The sequence below is a fragment of the Loxodonta africana genome, chromosome 6 (assembly GCF_030014295.1).
Source record: "Loxodonta africana isolate mLoxAfr1 chromosome 6, mLoxAfr1.hap2, whole genome shotgun sequence".
NCBI lineage: Eukaryota > Metazoa > Chordata > Mammalia > Proboscidea > Elephantidae > Loxodonta > Loxodonta africana.
In genome coordinates, this window is record NC_087347.1 from 76312848 (window position 1) to 76332536 (window position 19689).

The 19689-nt window shown below is 39.3% G+C and overlaps 1 protein-coding gene across 1 annotated transcript in view; it reads right to left on the bottom strand.

Annotated features, from left to right (window-relative positions):
• MYO3B (myosin IIIB) overlaps nt 1–19689 on the bottom strand; it is a 557666-nt gene that overhangs the window by 305476 nt on the left and 232501 nt on the right. The window contains 5 exon segments of the mRNA XM_010602840.3: nt 3585–3673; nt 6018–6171; nt 7423–7570; nt 8371–8581; nt 9783–9909. Of these exon segments, the coding sequence (XP_010601142.3) occupies nt 3585–3673; nt 6018–6171; nt 7423–7570; nt 8371–8581; nt 9783–9909 (729 nt within the window).

Sequence of the window (19689 nt, forward strand, 5' to 3'; positions counted from 1 at the left end):
CCTACAGTGCATAAGAGTTCTAATCTCCTCGAAATCTCTCCAACACTTGTTAGTTTTTTGTTTGTTTGTTTGTTTGTTTTTGATTAGTGCTGGTAATGTCAGGGTGAGATGGCTCTCGTTGTAGTTCTGATACATATTTCTCTAATGGCTAATGATCCCAGCATTTCCTTATGTGTCTCTTAGCTGCCTGAATGTCTTCTCTGGTGAAATGTCTGCCAAAGAATCCTTTGCTCATTTTTTAATTGGATTATTTGTCTTTTTGTAGTTGATGTGTTGAAGTATTTTATAGATTTTAGAGATTAGGCCCTTGTTAGGTATGTCATAGCCAAGATTTTTTCCCCCAGTCTGTAGGTTCTCTTTTTACTCTTTTGGTGAAGGCTTTTGATGAGTGTGTTAATTTTTTTATGAGGTCCCAGTTATGTAGTTTATCTTGTGGTGTTTGTACATTGTTAGTTACAGTTTGTATTGTATTTATGCCATGTATTAGGGCCCATAGCATTGTCCCTATTTTTTTTTCCATGATCTTTATTGTTTTAGGTTTTATATTTAAGTCTTTGATCCATTTTGAATTAGTTTTTGCGTATGGTGTGAGGTATGGGTCCTGTTTCATTTTTTTACAGATGGCCATCCAGTTATGCCAGCACCATTTGTTAAAAAGACTGTCTTTTCCACATTTAAAGGACCTTAGTCCTTTGTCAAAGATCAGCTGACCACTAGTGCATAGATTTACATCTGGGTTCTCGATTCTGTTCCATTGGTCAATGTGTCTTTTGTTGTACCAGTACCATGCTATTTTGACTACCATGACTGTACAGCAGGTTCTGAGATCAGGTAATGTGAGGCCTCCTACTTTGTTCTTTTTCTTCAATAATGCTTTGCTTATCCAGGGCCTTTTTCCTCTCCATATAAAGTTGGTGATTAGTTTTTCCATCTCATTAAAGAATGCTCTTGTTATCTGGACTGCGATTGCATTTTATCTGTAAATTGCTTTCGGTAGAATTGACATTTCATAATGCTGAGCCTTCCTATCCATGAGTATGGTATGTGTTTCCATTTATAAAGGTTTCTTTTGGCTTCTTGCAGTAGTGTTTTGTAGTTTTCTTTGTGCAGGTCTTTTACATCCCGGTTAGATTTATTGCTAAGTATTTTATCCTTTTAGGGGCTATTATAAATGGTATTGTTTTCCCGATTTCCTTTTCAAAGTTCTCTTTGTTGACGCGTAGGAACCCAACTGATATTTGTATGTTTATCTTGTATCCTGCTACTCTGCTGAATCTTTCTATTAGTTCCAGTACTTTTCTTGTGGAATCTTTTGGGGGTCTCTATGTATAGTATCATACCATCTGTGAATAGGGATAGTTTTACTTCTCCCTTTCCAATTTGCATGTCCTTTATTTCCTTCTCTTGCCTTATTGCTCTAGCTAGGACTTTTAGCACAGTGTTAAATAGGAATGGTGATAAAGGGCATCCTTGCCTTGTTCCCATTCTCAGGGGAAATGTTTTCAGCCTCTCTCTGTTGAGAATGATGTTGGCTGTTGGCTGAGTATAGATGCCCTTTATTACGTTGAGGAATTCCCCTTCTGTTCCTATTTAATGAGAATTTGTAACAGGAACGGAAGTTGGACTTTATCAAATGCCTTTTCTGCACTGATTGAGATGATCATGTAATTCTTTTCTTTTGTTCTATTTATGTGGTAGATTACATTATTGATTTTCTAATGTTGAACCATCCTTGCATGCCTGGTATGAATCTTCCTTGGTTGTGGGGTATTACCATTATTTTTTAATAGGATACTGAATTCTACTGGCTAGAATTTTGTTGAGAATTTTTGCATCTATATTTATGAGATATTGGCCTGTAATTTTCTTTTTTTTTGTAGTGTCTTTGCCTGGCTTTGATATCAGGGTTATGCTGGCTTCACAGAGTGAATTTGGGGAGCATTCCTTCCTTTTCTATGCTCTGAAATAGTTTGAGTAAAAAAACTGTAATTTTTGACAGACCAGTTCATCATAATATCACGTCCAGGTTGTTCTTTGAAGAAAAGAGTCTTATGTTAAAGATGTATCACATTAAAGTAATTATTAAGATACACTGAACACTTACTACATGCTAAGCATCCATCCTATGAGATAAATACTATTATTATCTCCATTTTATTGGTAGACGAACAGAGGCTTGCAGAAAGGCTGAATAATGTGCTCCCAATCACACATTTCACATGTGGTGGGCAGTCACCAAAACCCAAGCTCTCTGGCTCCATACTCATAACCACTGCATGCTCACTGCCTCCCAAGGAGCTCACAAGATCAGAGCGACCACTCCAGGACACTGAGCAGTTCTCAGAACAGAGGGGATCCCACTCAGGGAAACTTTATGGAACACTCCAGAGAATCCTTTGTCTAAAAACAAACTTTGAATGGCAAATGGATTTACAAAAGGACAGAACTGAGAGAGGAAAGGATTCCCCCTTTCCCTAAAATCAATAAAGAAGGAAAAGAGGGAAGAAGATGGGTAAGTGGGAAATAGGGTTAAAAGGACAAAGAGATGGAAAAGAAGGTGAAGGAAAAAGGACAGGAGTGGGGAGGCAGAAGGATATGGTGGAGAACAGGTAGATGAGTTATCTCAGGTAGTGGAGAACATTAATATGTGGTCAGATATCAATGTTAAGGTAAATGAGGAATTTAAGGGAAAATGTGCATTGCAATTTCTAACAAAGGTCCAAAATAGGTACCATAAAGTACTGTGTGGCATGAAAAATAGTCATTCCCCTTTACCTGTATTAGAATTGCCTTTCAATCAATATCCAGGCAGACAAAATTAATTTCAATGTTATGATATGAATGTAAAAGATAATTTTGATACATTTTTAATCAACAAAATAACCCAAAATGCCTTTTATTTAACTTCTACCCATTTTCAGGACCCTGGGTCTCACCAGACGCCACAGGAGCACATTAGCCATAATTCAAATGTCTCCTTTGGGAGTAATGCAAGCAACGAGTTGGGTATTTCTAGAGACTAGACTAGTGAATTTCCTGAATTAGTCACTAATCTGCTTCAGGAACCTGAAATTGAGACTAAGGCATAATGTATGAAAAGTGGAAAATTCAGTGAATGTTGTAAAAGTTTAACATCTGGTTGATGAAGTGAATTTTCTTCTCCTTTTCATCTGGACATTTTTGGTGCCTGGTAGAAATGTATTTAACCTGCTAAAAATTGAACCCCACTGTGATATTAACCCTCCTCCATTACCTGCACTTCTCCAAATTACCTTAGAATGTGAACATTCACAACTGAACACTGCGAAAAGCTGTAATATGTTTTCTCTCTGGAGAGCTGTCACTTCTAAGCCAAACCTCAGGTGAGAGGCTCTGTAGGCCACCCAGTGAGAGATTGCTTTGATGCCAGGGGCAACTTTCTGTGAGGGGCACCACTGAGAGAGTTTGGGAATTACGATTAGGTGTTCAAGAAGAATTAAAAGGGGAAGAAATCTGCAAACAATTTTGTGAATGGCACAGACGGGATAATATGGACGCTTAACCCTTATGGAATTCAGGTTCAGTAACTGTCATACTCTCCTCACCTTTCCAGCATAGTGCTGGATGCCAAAGCACAGCTCCATTCCTTTGGGTCTCCAGAAGTATTTGCTTCGTAGATTATCTTCAAATTTATCTGTATGGATTTTTATGTTTAAAAGTTACAATGTGAATTGTTTCCTCCTTCAAACAAACACATGTTCCTTAAGCCATAAGTTCCTCAAAACCAAAAAAAAAAAAAAAAAAAAAACCCAAACCACTTGTCATCAAGTAGATTCCAACTTACGGTGACCCATGTGTCTCAGGTGAGAACTGTTCTTCATGGGGTTTTCAGTGGCGGTGACCAGATTGCCAGGCCTTTTTTCCTAGGTGCCTCTGGGTGGGTTTGAACTACTAACCTTTCAGTTAGCGGCCAAGGTCTTCACTGTTTGCACCATCCAGGCACTCCTATAAGTGCCTAAGAATAAGTAATTACAGACCAGCCTGCTACTGCCATTATATGCACAATGGTGGAGAAAGATCAGCCTATAAGATGGGCATTTGTAATCGTACCCTTGTTGTTAAGCTGTTTTGTGTTGTCTTTAGTGTCAGGCTGTGCCCTAAGATCCCGGGGTTTGAACTGGTTCCTTCCATTTCAAACCCCTGCTGAGAATTTGCATTTCTACCCCAGACATACTGAATCAGAATATACATTTTAACAAGATCCCCAGATGATTCTTATGTATAATAAAATTTGAGAACCACTGCTCTACTAGTGGTTCTCAGAATTGGTCCCTAACCAATAGCCATTAGCATTGCCTGGGAACTTGTTAGAAATGCAAATTCTCAGCAGGGGTTGGAATTGGACTGAACAGGTTTGAAGCCCTGCTAAGACCTCATGTTCTTCTGCTCTAAGAGCTCCTGGGATGGACATCCATGGTACCAAAAATCCTGCCAATTAGCTTCAGAACCATAAAGCTATCCTGTGGAAGGCAGACAACCCTGGTTTAAACTCACCTTGGCAACCTGTGACAATTTTATAAATAAAAGGAAACCGCTGGGGGAGAGGGGCCTATTTCAAGTCTTGGAAGTAAAACTTTCCCATGAATCAACTTTCTATATGAGCAAAAAGCTTGAAACTTTTTGTTCCTCCTTCAACAAATGAATTTTGCTAATTGTTTTTGTGACTGAGAGCCTAGTATGTATGAGCAACCGTGCTAAGCGCTAAAGAGACACAAGGACCAGGGCTTCTTTGGCCCAACACTTCACCATCTAGGTGAGGGACACCCAGCCAGTTGCCTTTGAGTCAACTCTGACTCATGGCAACCCCAAATCTGAGTAGAACTGTATCCCTTAGAATTTTCAATGGCTGTGATCTTTCAGAAGTAGATTGCCAGGTCTTTCTTCTGAAGTACCTCTGGGTAGACTCAAACCTCCAACTTCTCAGCAGCCATGAGTGTTAACTGTTTGCGCCATCCCTGGTGAGAGATAACCAAAAAAAAAAAAAAAAAAAAACCATTGCCCTCGAGTCGATTTCAACTTATAGAGACCCTGTAGGAGGGAGCAGAACTGCCCCATAGGGTTTCCAAGGATCTCCTGGTGGATTTGAACTGCCAACCTTTGGACAGCAGCCAAACTCTCAACCACTACGCCACCAGTGTTTTCAGTGAGAGATAAGGATTATGAAAAACACTGAAGGTTCAAGAGGAAGAAGGTGGTCAGGAGGAACAGGGGTAAAGTATAACGGGCTTTTGACACCAGGAGGTGGTATCCTGTCTTTATTGTGTAAATAACAGTTTTTAATGAAAAGATAAAAAAAAAATTTTTTTTTTAATGAAAAGATGGATTTAGAAAGATTAAACTAGCTGGGATTTCAGGTAGAGAGGGAAATTATGAGGCCAGAGTCAGGAAGATCAGAGAGGACATCTGTACTAACTCAGACTAGAAGTGGATGAGGATCCTGGCTAAGAAGAGTATACCAAAAGCAGGAGGAGGAAAATTGGTTATAGAAAATCAGAGAGAGGAAGATATAAAAATGATACAGACATAGAAGCTCAATAACTAGGGTAATGATACTTCTGTTGGCAGAGATAGAAAAGTGAGGAAGGTTTGGGGGATGGTGATGGGCTTGGTTTGAGATACAAATTTTACCTCATCTTTCGCTGATGATTTCAATTCATTAAAAACAAGGTCTATACTTTGATAGGTTCCTGAGTGCAAATGGTTTACGCTCAGCTGGAAACCAAAAGGTTGGCAGTTCAAACCCACCCAGTAGCACTGCAGAAGAAAAGGCCTGCTTCCAAAAAGATTACAGCCAAGAATGCCCTACGGAGCAGTTCTACTCTGTAACACATAGGATCAACATGAGTTGGATTTGACTCGAGGGCAAAAGACAACAAAGGACACTTCCATGGTTGACCAGGTGGCCAAAATAAGTAAATTCATTAAACCACACTCATTTAACAGCCAAGTTCTGTTCTCCTTTAAAGAAAGGTACTTACCAACCAAGGTCTGATCAGTTGCTTGGGGAAACCGACTTTCCTCATCCAAAAGTGCAAGTAGTCCCAGGGGTTTCTGGAGGAACATGTCCAGGAGTGGGCGATTGTCCTCATACTCCACGAGCGTAGCGTCAATGCCCTCATTCTGATACTCCATCTGGAGGGAAACGAATTGTGAATCCCTCCAGCCCCAAACTGGCCTAGCTGCTCTCAGGATGCTTTGGCATGGACTTCCTGGGTGTGGCAACACCGAAGGAATGTGGGAAACAGGGTGCGTTTTAAACCTTGAGTTTAATTCTGTTCTGCTGGTGGTTTTCAGCATGCAGCTGAAGCCAGCAAAAAAGGGGACGGCTCTCTGCCTCCCAAACATTGATTTGGTAATTCATAATTTAAAAACTAGTGCAGAGAGGAAAAGAAGTTAAAATTATTTTGGTGACACACATGACTTAAACCAAGAAGAACACAAACTTCCATCTTCTACAAGGGATTTTGTAAGGAAATCATCTTAAACTGGAAAACTAAAACGAACTCCAGATTTCCCAAGGAGCCAAATGGAAGAACCCTGGAACAATACCAGGTTGAGTTTTGTACAGGAGAAGCAGGGAGAGGAAACAGTGCCATACATATTTTTCCAGTTCCAGTAATAAAAACCAATTCTAGTATTTTTACTCAATGTCTTTTTGTTTATCTTCTCTCTCAATCACAATATAGTTTGTGTGTCTTCACTCTTGCATTAAGACAATTACCCCTACATTAAGGGAATTGGTCAAGAGAGAAAGTCTTGGGGCTGGGGTAGAGGTTGGGATGGCGAAGACTCTGTTATACAGATTGTGGCTGCAGGAGAAGGGCCCCTAACCTTTGGGTCCACTAGCTTCACACTGTTTTATTAACCATTAAATTCACAGAGAAAGGACTTCGATTTTTGGAAAATGAGGACCATATCTTACTACTCCCTGGAGATACCCCTCCCCTTATTATGGGATCTGGTGTGCAGAAGATGAGGATGGGGATGGCCAGTTTTGGAGTTAAGGACAACGAAAATCTATGCCCTAAATTCAAGATCATCCTGTGTCATTTGGACACGATCAGAGATACTTTTAGTTAAACAAAGTAGAAGAGAACACACCATTGTGGGCAACACGCATGAAACAGTTTGGGAGCAAGATTTAAATAATTGGCCTGTCACTAGCTCCGCTCAAGAGAAGAAATGTACCTTTCCACAGAAATCAAGACCTCTTTATTTCGGACTAAATTTAGACTATTTGTTTCGACAGGGCTGCCTCACCAGCCATTCTTCTCTACAGTCTTGTACCTGTTAGCCTGTCTAACAGGGTTTCTGCTTCAAATCACAGACATCTTGGAGACACCCTCCCCCATCAGGTTGAATTACTTCAGAGTTCACTATTACCTGCTCAAGAGCAAAAATGTGCTGATTAAAATAGTACTGGATTTGCTCGTTGGCGATGTTTATGCAGAGCTGCTCAAATGAATTTCTCTGAAAGTTCTCGAATCCAAAAATATCCAAGATGCCCACATTCATACCATTGTTTGCACTACTGCATGAGAAAGAAGAATAAAAGCCTTTAGGAGAGGAAACATCTCTGGGCCATGAGAATCTATACACCTGTATGTTTATCAACACCTGTACCCGCTTGTAGAAAGCAGCATCCCACCATCTCTATGGGAAGAAACAGTTTGTACCTTAAACCATGTGTTCCTTTAGTCTTTCAACCGTACTCTGGACTTTTGTTTCAAGCAGAGTTCTTTAAAACTTACTCAGAAGCTCCATATATAAAACAGATTACAGAGGAACTGCTCTATTTGATGATGGGACTAGAACCCCTGACCATTCATTCTTCCACCTACCTACTCACAAAGCTTAGTTGGAAGAATACTCATTAGAATTTGATGTTGTCCATTCTGCCATATATAAGATACCACTAGTGCTTAGGAAAGAAAAAAATAATGTAAGATACTATGCTTTCACAAAATGTCTCATTTGATCCTAAAAAAAAAAAACTATGAAGAGAATATTATTATCCCTCCCATTTTCCCATTTTACAACTGAGAAAACCGACACTTAGAATAAGCAGCTAGCTAAACTGCAGAGCATGGATTTGAACCCAGTCTGTCTAGCTCAGCTCCCAGCCAAGCCTGTTCTCTCAAACCCATACTACCATCCACCTCTCAGGTACGCCAGCTTCCCTGCATCCCATTACATCTTTTAAAGGAGTAAGCCTGAGAGTTTTGCTAAAGAAAACCCAAGAAAGAATCAAAGACTTCCTCTTGCATACTCTCAGAGACACCACGGTTGATGACGACTCCTCCGAGGCCTGGGCTTCCTGGGAGAACTCACCATATGTTTCTGTCTGGCTGCAGGAGTGTATTGATGCGGTTGACAATCCAGCTGAAGAGCCGCCCGTAAAGGGCTTTGGACATGGCATCCCGCACATCCGCAGCCCTGTCAACGGTGTTGGCGCGGACAATGGTTTCACCCCTGGTGACCACACAGTGAGAAGTGAGGGATTCCTGGAGCTCTTTGGGGCTGATGCAGAGAACGGAGGCAGCTAGAACAAAGGGGCGGATGACGTTGGGTAATGTAGTCCTTCATTGAGCGCTTACACAATGCTTATTATGGGCCAGGGTCCATTCTAACGCACTTAAGAGTTAAAGATAAACAAGCGAAGTAAACAAGCTAGGTCCCTAATCCCAAGAAGCATCCAAACTAATGTATCTCCCAAATTGTTCTGAAAGCCCTTCACAGGCATTGATATATTAAAAAAAAAAAAGGTCAAATAAGTTGGAATTGCTGTGGACTATACTATCCTCTTGAAGCCCCGGTGGTGCAGTGGTTAAAAGCCTGGCTGCTAACCAGAAACTCAGCAGTCTGAATCCACCAGCCTATCCAAGGGAAAAGACGTGGTAAGATGCTCCCATAAAGATTACAGCCTTGGAAACCCTATGGGGCAGTTCTACTCTGTCCCATAGGGTTGCTATGAACCAGAATTGCCTCAGCCGCAGTGAGTATATTGTACTCTTAAAGGAGCCCTGGTGATGCTTCACAGGACATTTTCTGGTTAAATGCTTGGGTGTTTACTGAAAGGTCAACAGTTTGAACCCACCAGCCTGTACAAGGGAAAAGACCTGGCGATGTGCTCCCATAAAGATTACAGCCCTGGAAACCCTATAGGGAAGTTATACTCTGTTTTATAGGGTCACTATGAGTCGGAACCAACTCGAAGGCACACAGCAACAACATATTCTCCTCTTAGAGTCATAAAGCACATCAGTATGCTAAAGGCCCTAAAAGGCCTGCAGTTTTACAGAAAGGCTTTCACTTTATTTAAATGTTTTTTTTTTTTTTTTTCCTAGCTCAGGCTTCTCCTTCCTCGTGATATTATAATTACCTGCCGGGCTTAAAAGTAAACAGGGGTCTGCTTTCTCCCCTGCAGATGTTGATTCAGTGGATTCAGAATGGGGTCCAACTCTTGTATTTTTTCAAAAGTTTGCAGATGATTTTCAAAAGCAGCCAGGATTGAGAACCGCTGCCCACAGTTACCTGTCTGGGATTCTTTTCTGTGGAACACCTATTTATGGCTATGGAAGAAGGCTGACACTTCACATGACACCTTTTGGGTAGTGAAAACAACTACAGTTAGTAGAAGGAAACAGCAACAGCTGCACTGTGTTTTATAGTCTCGAAAAACTACCAAAGTGAAAGAAACGTGTACTTTGGCAGTACACAGTGAACAAGCATCAAACATTTACCATTTTTCAAAGCTTCAGCATTGGGAACCTCACTTTTATCAGTTTGATGCTGAGAAGAAATAGCTGCAAATTCTATGTTTCCAATATTCAAAATCCCAGCCAAAATTCTGTACACCAAGTGCACCTCCTGAAAAAGACATCAAGAACCATGTTTGAAGGTCATTGCCCATCAGACCAATGAAATACTAGCCCTGTGGTGGAAACTGCAGTTGTACATCAAAGTCCATCCTCTCCCTTATCCTGTGCACACAGATAGATACATCTCCCTGTATTTAAATTCTTACCATGGTGCAAGTAGAATGACATGGGCCACTTCCGGACTCAGGCCTTAAGCACGTCTTCTCCATACTTTCCTTTCCCATCATTGCTGGCTGGAACTCCCAGACATCCACTTTCAACCAGACTGTGGATAAGAATGCCTCTGACCAGTGATGGACAGGACCTGCTCTGTGACCTGAACAACTTACTTTGGAATTGTTATGTGAGAGAGAACTGATCTTCTTTGTTCTTTAAGAGGCTTTAGCCTTTTACCTTAATATTGGCTCTCAAATTTAGGAATGGTCCTTTCTTCAAAGCAAGAGAGATGTTTCCTTAGCCTTTTCTGAATATTAAATTAGTTGCTGTTGAGTCAACTCCAACTCATGGCAATCCCATGTGTGCCAGAGTAGAACTGTGGTCCATAAGGTACTCAATGGTTGATTTTTCAGAAGTAGATCATCAGGCCTTTCTTCTGAGGTGCCTCTGGATAGACTCCAACCTCCGACCTTTTGATTAGTAGCCAAACGTGTTAACTGTTGGCACCACCCACAGACTCCTTTTGGGAAGTAGTTTTTTTTAATAATTTTTATTGAGCTTTAAGTGAAAGTTTACAAATCAAGTCAGTCTGTCACATATAAGCTTAAAAAATATATATATACACCTTATTCCATACTCCCACTTACTCTCCCCCTAATGAGTCAGCCCGCTCCCTCCTTCCAGTCTCTCCTTTCGTGACAATTTTGCCAGTTTCTAACCCTCTCTACCCTCCTATCTCCCCTCCAGACGGGAGATGCCAACACAGTCTCAAGTGTCTACCTGATACAAGTAGCTCACTCTTCGTCAGCATCTCTCTCCAACCCATTGTCCAGTCCCTTCCATGTCTGATGAGTTGTCTTTGGAAATGGTTCCTGTCCTGGGCCAACAGAAGGTTTGGGGACCATGACCGCCGGAATTCCTCTAGTCTCAGTCAGACCATTAAGTCTGGTCTTTTTAGGAGAATTTGGGATCTGCATCCCACTGATCTCCTGCTCCCTCAGGGGTTCTCTGTTGTGTTCCCTGTCAGGGCAGTCATCGGTTGTAGCCGGGCACCATCCAATTCTTCTGGTCTCAGGATGATGTAAGTCTCTGGTTCATGTGGCCCTTTCTGTCTCTTGGGCTCATAGTTGTCATGTGACCTTGGTGTTCTTCATTCTCCTTTGATCCAGGTGGGTTGAGACCTGGGAAGTAGCTTTTATGAAACAGTTGAGAGGACATCCATTGATGACTCCACTGATGACCATTTTAAAGTTCAGTGATGGTGTACATGGTTATGAATGAGGTCAAGAAATACTTTGACTCACTGGAAATTATGTAAGTCCTATTTTTTTATATTGAAATTTGGATACAGAAGTAGCATTCTTGGTAGAAAAAATTAAGTACATCTATTTATATAAGCATTTGCATTTTCTGCAGTTAAGATAATAAAATACTTAGCCAAGAAATTTCTGTATTTCATATTTATATAGAGAGAAAAATACTTCCATAAAAAATACTCAGGCAGGGAACTTGATTTAGTACTATGCATAGCAGCAAACTAGTAAGAACTGTCATTAACTAACTGATAAAGCCTTGCCCTCAAATTGAGCCTTCCTTAATGGGTTGTAAACATTACTCACACATACACACAAAAAAAACCCAAACCCAGTGCCATCGTGTCAATTCTGACTCAGCGACCCTATCGGACAGAGTAGAACTGCCACATAGAGTTTCCAAGGAGCACCTGGCAGATTCAAACTGCTGACCCTTTGGTTAGCAGCCAAGGCACTTAACCACTACACCACCAGGGTTTCCAAACATTACTCAGTAAAGCCAAAAACATGGACTCTAACAGTGACACCTGCTGGATACCAACAATGCTACAAAGACAAATGAGCATTTCAAAACTGGCTTCTGCTGTGGATAAATATTGCTCTTCAGACTTCTAAATCAAAGACAAGATGTCATGTTTCTGGCTTTAAGAATTATTGTTTTAATCACACAACTTAAGAATGGCTAAGAAGACCTTCCAAATGGATTTTTGGGACTTGCCTGGATTTAACATGACAGCACCTCATTACCTTGATCAATATATACAGTATGAGACTGCTGAATGTACTGACTTCTCACCGAGGCAGATCCTAGAGGGTAAAACAGACTCTATAGCAGTGATTTCTTTATCTCATTTCTTTTTTTTTAATTCGGCAATTTTTTATTTAGAAAATTTTTAACTATATAGAAATATTAGAAAAACAATATAGTAAATCACCCACCATTATCACTCAGCCACATTTGCTCTCTCTCTCATACATAAACTTGTCTGTATACAGATATATGTATGTATATGTGTGTATATATCTATATCTACACGTATATATAAACACATGCTTTTTTCTGAACCATCTGAAAATAAGTTGAAGACATCATGATTCCTCATCCTTTAATACTTCAGCATACATCTAAGAATAAAGACATTCACCTATATAATCACACTATTACCACACCTAAGAAAATTAATAATTCTATATTTAATATATAGTCCATATTCACATTTCTACAACTAACCAAAAATGTCTTTTGTGGCTTTCATTTGCTGATACATAAGACAGGAAGATTTCCAACGGCTTTTTTTTTTTTTTTTTTCTTGAGAGTAGAAATATCGGAGGAGTGAAGAGAAGTGCCTGAAGGGAATAATTAGGAATCTTTTTTTTTTTTTGGCTAGTCAATTCTGACTCATGGTGACCCCATGTGTGCCAGAGAACTGTGCTTCACAAGTTTTTGTTTTTTTTAGATAGTATTTTATTGTGTTTTAGGTGAAAGTTTACACAGCAAATTAGGTTCTAACAATTTTTATACAATTGTTCTGTGCTATTGGTTACAATTTTTACAATATGTCAGCATTCTCATTATTTCTGTTCTGTTTGTTCTGTTCCATTGATCTAGCATCCCCCCCCCTCCTTGCCTTCTCATCTTTGCTTTTGGGTACTACTGACCATTTGGTCTCATATAGTTAATTGTTTAAGGGAGCATATTATTCATAGGTGATGTTGTTTATTTTATAAGCCAATTAGCTATTTGGCTAAAAGGTGACCTGCAGAAATAGCTTCAATTCCAAGTTCAAAGAATGTCTTAGGGCCATAATCTCAGAGGTTCCTCTAGTCTCTATCCATCCAGTAAGTCTGGTCTTTTTTAGGAATTTGAGTTTTGCTCTACATTTTTCTCCCATTCCACCTGGGATTTTCTATTGTATCCTTGATCAGAACTGTCAGTAGTGACAGCCAGGCATCATCTAGTTCTGCTCTCAGGTTAGAAGAGGCTATGATTCAAGTGAACTATTAGTTCTGTTGACTAATTTCTTCTTGAGCCTTTGACTTCCCCCATTTTCTTTTGCTCCTTACTAGTAGAGACCAATAGTTGTATCTTAGATGGCCACTCACAAGCTTTTAAGACACTACTCACCAAACTAGGATGCAGAACACTATCTTTGTGAACTATGTTATGCCACTTGACTAATTTGTCCCCTGAGACTATGGTCCCAAGCCTTTTAATCCAGTAAACCAATCCCATGAGTTGTTTGGATACCTCTTGGTAGCCTCTGTAACTGTGCCCGCTATGTGGTTTGTTATATAAGTGGATATATATGCAGTACCCATAAACATTTATATACATGTGCCTGCAGATACACCTATACATGCACACATATTTATTTGCATGTCTTTCTATACACATATATGCATCCATATCTACATACACAATCACACACATATTTTTTGGTTGTTTTTACTGTTGTTGTAAAATTGTATATGTTATAGCGTTTACCAAAATTGTCCCTTTTTCTCTCATACTTCTTAGTGTCTTTATTGACCTTGGTCAAGTTGTGCTGACTTCACCCACATTTGGGACTGCCTTTCCCATTACCAAAAGTAACAAGTGTCTACTATCTAGAAAGTAATTCCCCCTCTCTCTCCCTCCCATCCCTGGTAACCATCAAAGAACTCTGTTTTCTGTGTGTATACCTACTTCTTTTTATAAGAGTGGGACCATACGATATTTGTCTTTTCGTGACTGACTTATCTCACTGAGCATAATGTCCTCCATATTTGTCCATGTTATAAGATGTTTTGCAGACTCCTCATTATTCTTTATTGTTGTGTAGTATTCCATTGTATGTTATGTACCACAATTTGTTTATCCATTCATCTGAGGATAGACACGTAGGTTGTTTCCATCTTTTTGCTATTGTGAATAATGCTGCAGTGAACATAGGTGTGCATGTCTATTCCCATCATTACTCATATCTCTAGGATATATACCTAGGAGTGGGATTGCTGGATCATAAGGTATTTCTATTTCCAGCTTTTTGAGGAAGTGCCATACTGTTTCCACAGTTGTTATACCATTTCGCAATCCCACTAGCAATGTAGAAGAGTTCCAATCCCCCTACAACCTTGTCAGCATTTGTTTTCCTTTTTTTTTCTTCTTCAGTCATTACCCAGTGGTGAGGTGGTATCTCGTTGTAGTTTTTATTTCCATCTCTCTAATGGGTAATGTGAGCCCTGTTGGAGTAGTGGTTAAGAGTTTGGCTCCTAACCAAAAGGTGGGCAGTTCAAATTCACCAGCTACTCCTTGGGAACCCTATGGGACAGTTCTATTCTGTCTTACAGGGTTGTTATGAGTCGGAAACAACTCAACGGTAATGGGTTTGGTGGTTTTTAATGGCTAATAGTCCTGAGGATATTTTCATGTATTTCTTGGTCTTATGAATATCCTCTTTGGTGAAGTGTCTGTTCACGTCTTTTGCCCATTTTTTGACTGGACTGTTTGTCTTTTTGTTGCTGAACTGTGGAAGTTTTCTACATATTTTAGAGATTAAACCCTTATCAGATGTTATTGCCAATAATTTTTTCCCAGTCTATAGGTTCTATTTTTACTCTCTTGGTAGTTTTTTGATGAGCATAAGTATTTAATTCTTAGGAGGTCCCAGTTGTCTAATTTATCTTCTGTAGTTCATACATTTTTAGTTTTATGATAAGCTATTTATTCCAAAAACTAGCTTCCCTAGTTTTGATACTATGTCATCTTCCAGGAGCTTTAAAATTTTAGCTGTAACATTTAGGTCTTTGAGCCATTTTGAGTTAGTTTTTATGTATGATGTGAGGTATGGATCCTGATTTGTTTTTCTGCATATGGATACTCAGTTTTGCTAGCACCATTTGTTAAAGAGACTGTTTCTTCCCCATTGAACGGACCCTTTGTTGAAGATCAGATGCCCACAGATGGATAGATTTACTTCTGGGTTCTCAATCCTATTTCATAGGTCTATGTGTCTGTTATTGAACCAGTACCAGGCTGTTTTGATTACCATGGCTGTATAGTAAGTTTTGAGATCCAGAAGTGAGAAGACTCATACTTTGTTCTTCTTCTACAATATTGCCTTAGTTATTCAGGGCCTCCTTCCTTTCCACATAAAGTTGGAGATCAGTTTTTCCATTTCATTAAAGAATGTTGTTGGGATTTGGATTGGGATTGTATTATAACTATAGATTACTTTTGGTAGTATTAACATTTTCACAATACTAAGTCTTCCAATCCATGAATAGGGAATGTTTTTCCATTTACATAGATTCTTTTAGTTTCTTACAGTGGTGTTCTATAGTTTTCCTTGAATGGTCTTTTATGTCCCTGGTTGGGTTTATTCTTAGGTATTTTATCTTTTTGGGGGCTGTTGCAAATGGTATTGTTTTCTTGACTTCCTTTTCAGAGTCTCCCTTGTCAGTGTAGAGGAACCCAATTGATTTTTTTTAAATTGTGCTTTAAGTGAAAGTTTACAAATCCAGGCAGTCTCTCATACAAAAATCTATACACACCTTGCTATGTACTCCTAGTTGCCCTCCCCCTAATGAGACAGCACACTCCTTCTCTCCACTCTGTATTCCCCGTGTACATTCAGCCAGCTTACATCCCCTTCTGCGTTCTCATCTCCCCTCCAGACAGGAGCTGCCCACATAGTCTTATGTGTCTACTTGAACCGAGAAGCTCACTCCTCATCAGCATCAATCCCTGTCTGAAGACTTGGCTTTGGGAATGGTTCCAGTCTTGGGTTAACTGAAGGTCTGGGGACGATGACCTCCAGAGTCCTTCCAAGTCTCAGTCAGACCATTAAGTCTGGTCTTTTTAGGAGAATTTGAGGTCTGTATCCCACTGCTTTCCTGCTCCATCAGGGATTCTCTGTTGTGTTCCCTGTCAGGGCAGTCATCGGTTGTAGCCAGGCACCATCTAGTTCTTCTGATCTCAGGCTGATGTAGCCTCTGATTTATGTGGCCCTTTCTATCTCTTGGGCTCATAATTGCCTTGTGTCTTTGGTGTTCTTCATTCTTCTTGGTTCCAGGTGTGTTTAGACCAACTGATACATCTTACATAGCTGCTTGCTAGCATTTAAGACCCCAGAAGCCACTCTCCAAGGTGGGATGCAAAACGTTTTAATAGATTTTATTATGCCAATTGACCAAGATGTCCCCTGAAACCATGGTCCCCGGACCCACGCCCCCACTACACTGGCCTTCGAAGCATTTGGTTCATTCAGGAAACTTCTTTGCTTTTGGTTTAGCCCAGTGGTGCTGACCTCTCCTGCATTGTGTATTTTCTTTCCCATTACCTAAAACAGTTCTTGTCTACTATCTAATTAGTGAATATCCCTCTCCCTCTGTCCCTCTCCACCCTTGTAACCATCAAAAAATATTTTCTTCTGTGTTTAAACTATTTCTTGAGTTCTTGTAATAGTCGTCTTATACAATATTTGTCCTTTTGCAACTGACTAATTTCACTCAGCATAATGCCTTCCACATTCCTCCATGTTATGAAATGTTTCACAGATTCATCATTGTTCTTTATCGATGCATACAATTCCATTGCATGAATATACCATAATTTATCTGTTCATCCATTGATGGGCACATTGGTTGCTTCCACCTTTGTGCTATTGTAAACAGTGCTGCAATGAACATGAGTGTGCATATATCTGTTCGTGTAAAGGCTCTTATTTCTCTAGGATATATTCCAAGGAGTGAGATTGCTGGATCATATGGTACTTCTATTTCTAGCTTTTTAAGAAAGTGCCAAATCGATTTCCAAAGTGGTTGTACCATTTTACATTCCCACCAGCAGTGTATAAGTGTTCCAGCCCCTCTACAACCTCTCCAACATTTATTATTTTGTATTTTTTGGATTAACATCTTGTTGGAATGAGATGGTATTTCACTGCAGTTTTCATTTGCATTTCTGTAACGGCTAATGATTGTGAGCATTTTATCATGTTATCTGCTAGCTGTCTGAATGTCTTTGGTGAAGTGCTTGTTCATATCCTTTGGCCATTTTTTAATTGGGTTATTTGTCTTTTTGTTGTTGAGTTTTTTCAGTATCATGTAGATTTTAGAGATCAGATGCTGATCAGAAATGTCATAGCTAAAAACTTTTTCCCAGTCTGTAGATAATCTTTTTACTCTTTTGGTGAAGTCTTTGGATGAGCATAGATGTTTGATTTTTAGGAGCTCCCAGTTATCTAGTTTCTCTTCTGCATTGTTACTAATGTTTTATATACTGTTTATGCCATGTATTAGGGCTCGTAGCATTGTCCCTATTTTTTTTTCCCATGATTTTTATCATTTTAGGCTTTATATTTAGGTCTTTGATCGATTTTGAGTTAGTTTTTGTGCATGGTGTGAGGTATGGGTCTTGTTTCATTTTTTTGCAGATGGATATCCTGTTATACCAACACCATTTGTTAAAGAGGCTGTCTTTTCCCCCATTTAACAGACTTTGGGCCTTTGTCAAATATCAGCTGCTCATATGTGGATGCATTTATGTCTGGATTCTCAATTCTGTTCCACTGGTCTATGTATTCGTTGTTGTACCAGTACCAGGCTGTTTTGACTACACGGTGGTATAACAGTTTCTAAAATCAGGTAGTGTAAGGCCTCCCACTTTGTTCTTTTTCGGTAATGCTTTATCCAGGGCCTCTTTCCTTTCCACATGAAGTTGGTGATTTGTTTCTCCATCTCATTAAAAAAGGTCATTGGAATTTGGATTGGAATTGCATTGTATCAATAGATCGCTTTTGGGATAATAGACATTTCTACAATGCTGAGTCTTCCTACCCACGGGCAAGGTATGTTTTTCCACTTAGGTAGGTCTCTTTTGGTTTCCTGCAGTAGTGTCTTGTAGTTTTTTTTTTTTTTGTATAGGTCTTTTACGTTTCTGGTTAGATTTATTCCTAAGTATTTTATCTTCTTGGGGGATACTGTAAATGATAGTGATTTGATGATTTCCTCTTCAACATTCCCTTGTTGGTGTAGAGGAATCCAACTAATTTTTGTATGTTTATCTTGTATCTTGATACTCTGTTGAACTCTTCTATTAGTTTCAGTAGTTTTCTTGAGGATTCTTTAGGGTTTTCTGAGTATAAGATCATGTCATCTGCAAATAGAGATACTTTTACTTCTTCCTTGCCAATCTGGATGCACTTTATTTCTTTTTCTAGCCTAATTGTTCTGGCTAGGACCTTCAGCCCAATGTTGAATAAGAGTGGTGATACAGGCCATCCTTGTCTGGTTCCCATTCTCAAGGGGAATGCTTTCAGATTCTTTCCATTTAGGATGATGTTGGCTATTGGCTTTGTATAAATGCCCTTTATTATGTTGAGGAATTTTCCTCTATTCCTATTTTGCTGAGAGTTTTTATCACGAATGGGTGTTGGACTTCGTCAAATGCCTTTTCTGCATCAATTAGTAAGATCATGTGGTTCTTGTCTTTTGTTTTATTCATACGATGGATTACGTTGATTGTTTTTCTAATGTTGAACCATCCCTGCATACCTGGTATGAATCCCACTTGATCATGGTGAATTATTTTTTTGATATGTTGTTGAGTTCTATTGGCTAGAATTTTGTTGAGGATATTTACATCTAAGTTCATGAGGGATATAGGTCTGTAATTTTTTTTTTTTTTTTTTGTGGTGCCTTTACCTGGTTTTGGTATCAGGGATATGCCAGATTCATAGAATGAGTTTGGGAGCATTCCATCCATTTCTATGCTTTGAAATACCTTTAGTAGTAGTGGTGTTAACTCTTCTTTGACTGTTTGGTAGTACTCTCCAGTGAAGCCATCAGGGCCAGGACATTTTTTTGTTGGGAGTTTTTTAATTACCTTTTCAGTCTCTTCTTTTGTTATTGGTTTATTTAGTTGTTCTACCTCTGTTTGTGTTAGTTTAGGTAGGTAGTGTATTTCTAGAAATTTGTCCATTACTTCTAGGTTTCGAATTTGTTGGAGTACAGTTTTTCATAATATCCTGCTATGATCCTCTTTATCTCAGTTGATTCCGCTGTAATGTAGCTTATTTCATTTCTTATTTTGGCTATTTGCATCTTTTCATTTTTTTTTCTTTGTCAGTTTGGCCAGTGGTTTGTCAATTTCATTGATCCTCTCAAAGAACCAACTTCTAGTCTTATCGATTCTTTCTATTGTTTTTCTGTTTTCTATTTCATGAATTTCTTCTCTGGTCTTTATTATTTCCTTTTTTCTGGTGACTATTTTTTTTTTTTTATACACTCCTTTTGCTGCTCCATTTCTATTTGTTCAT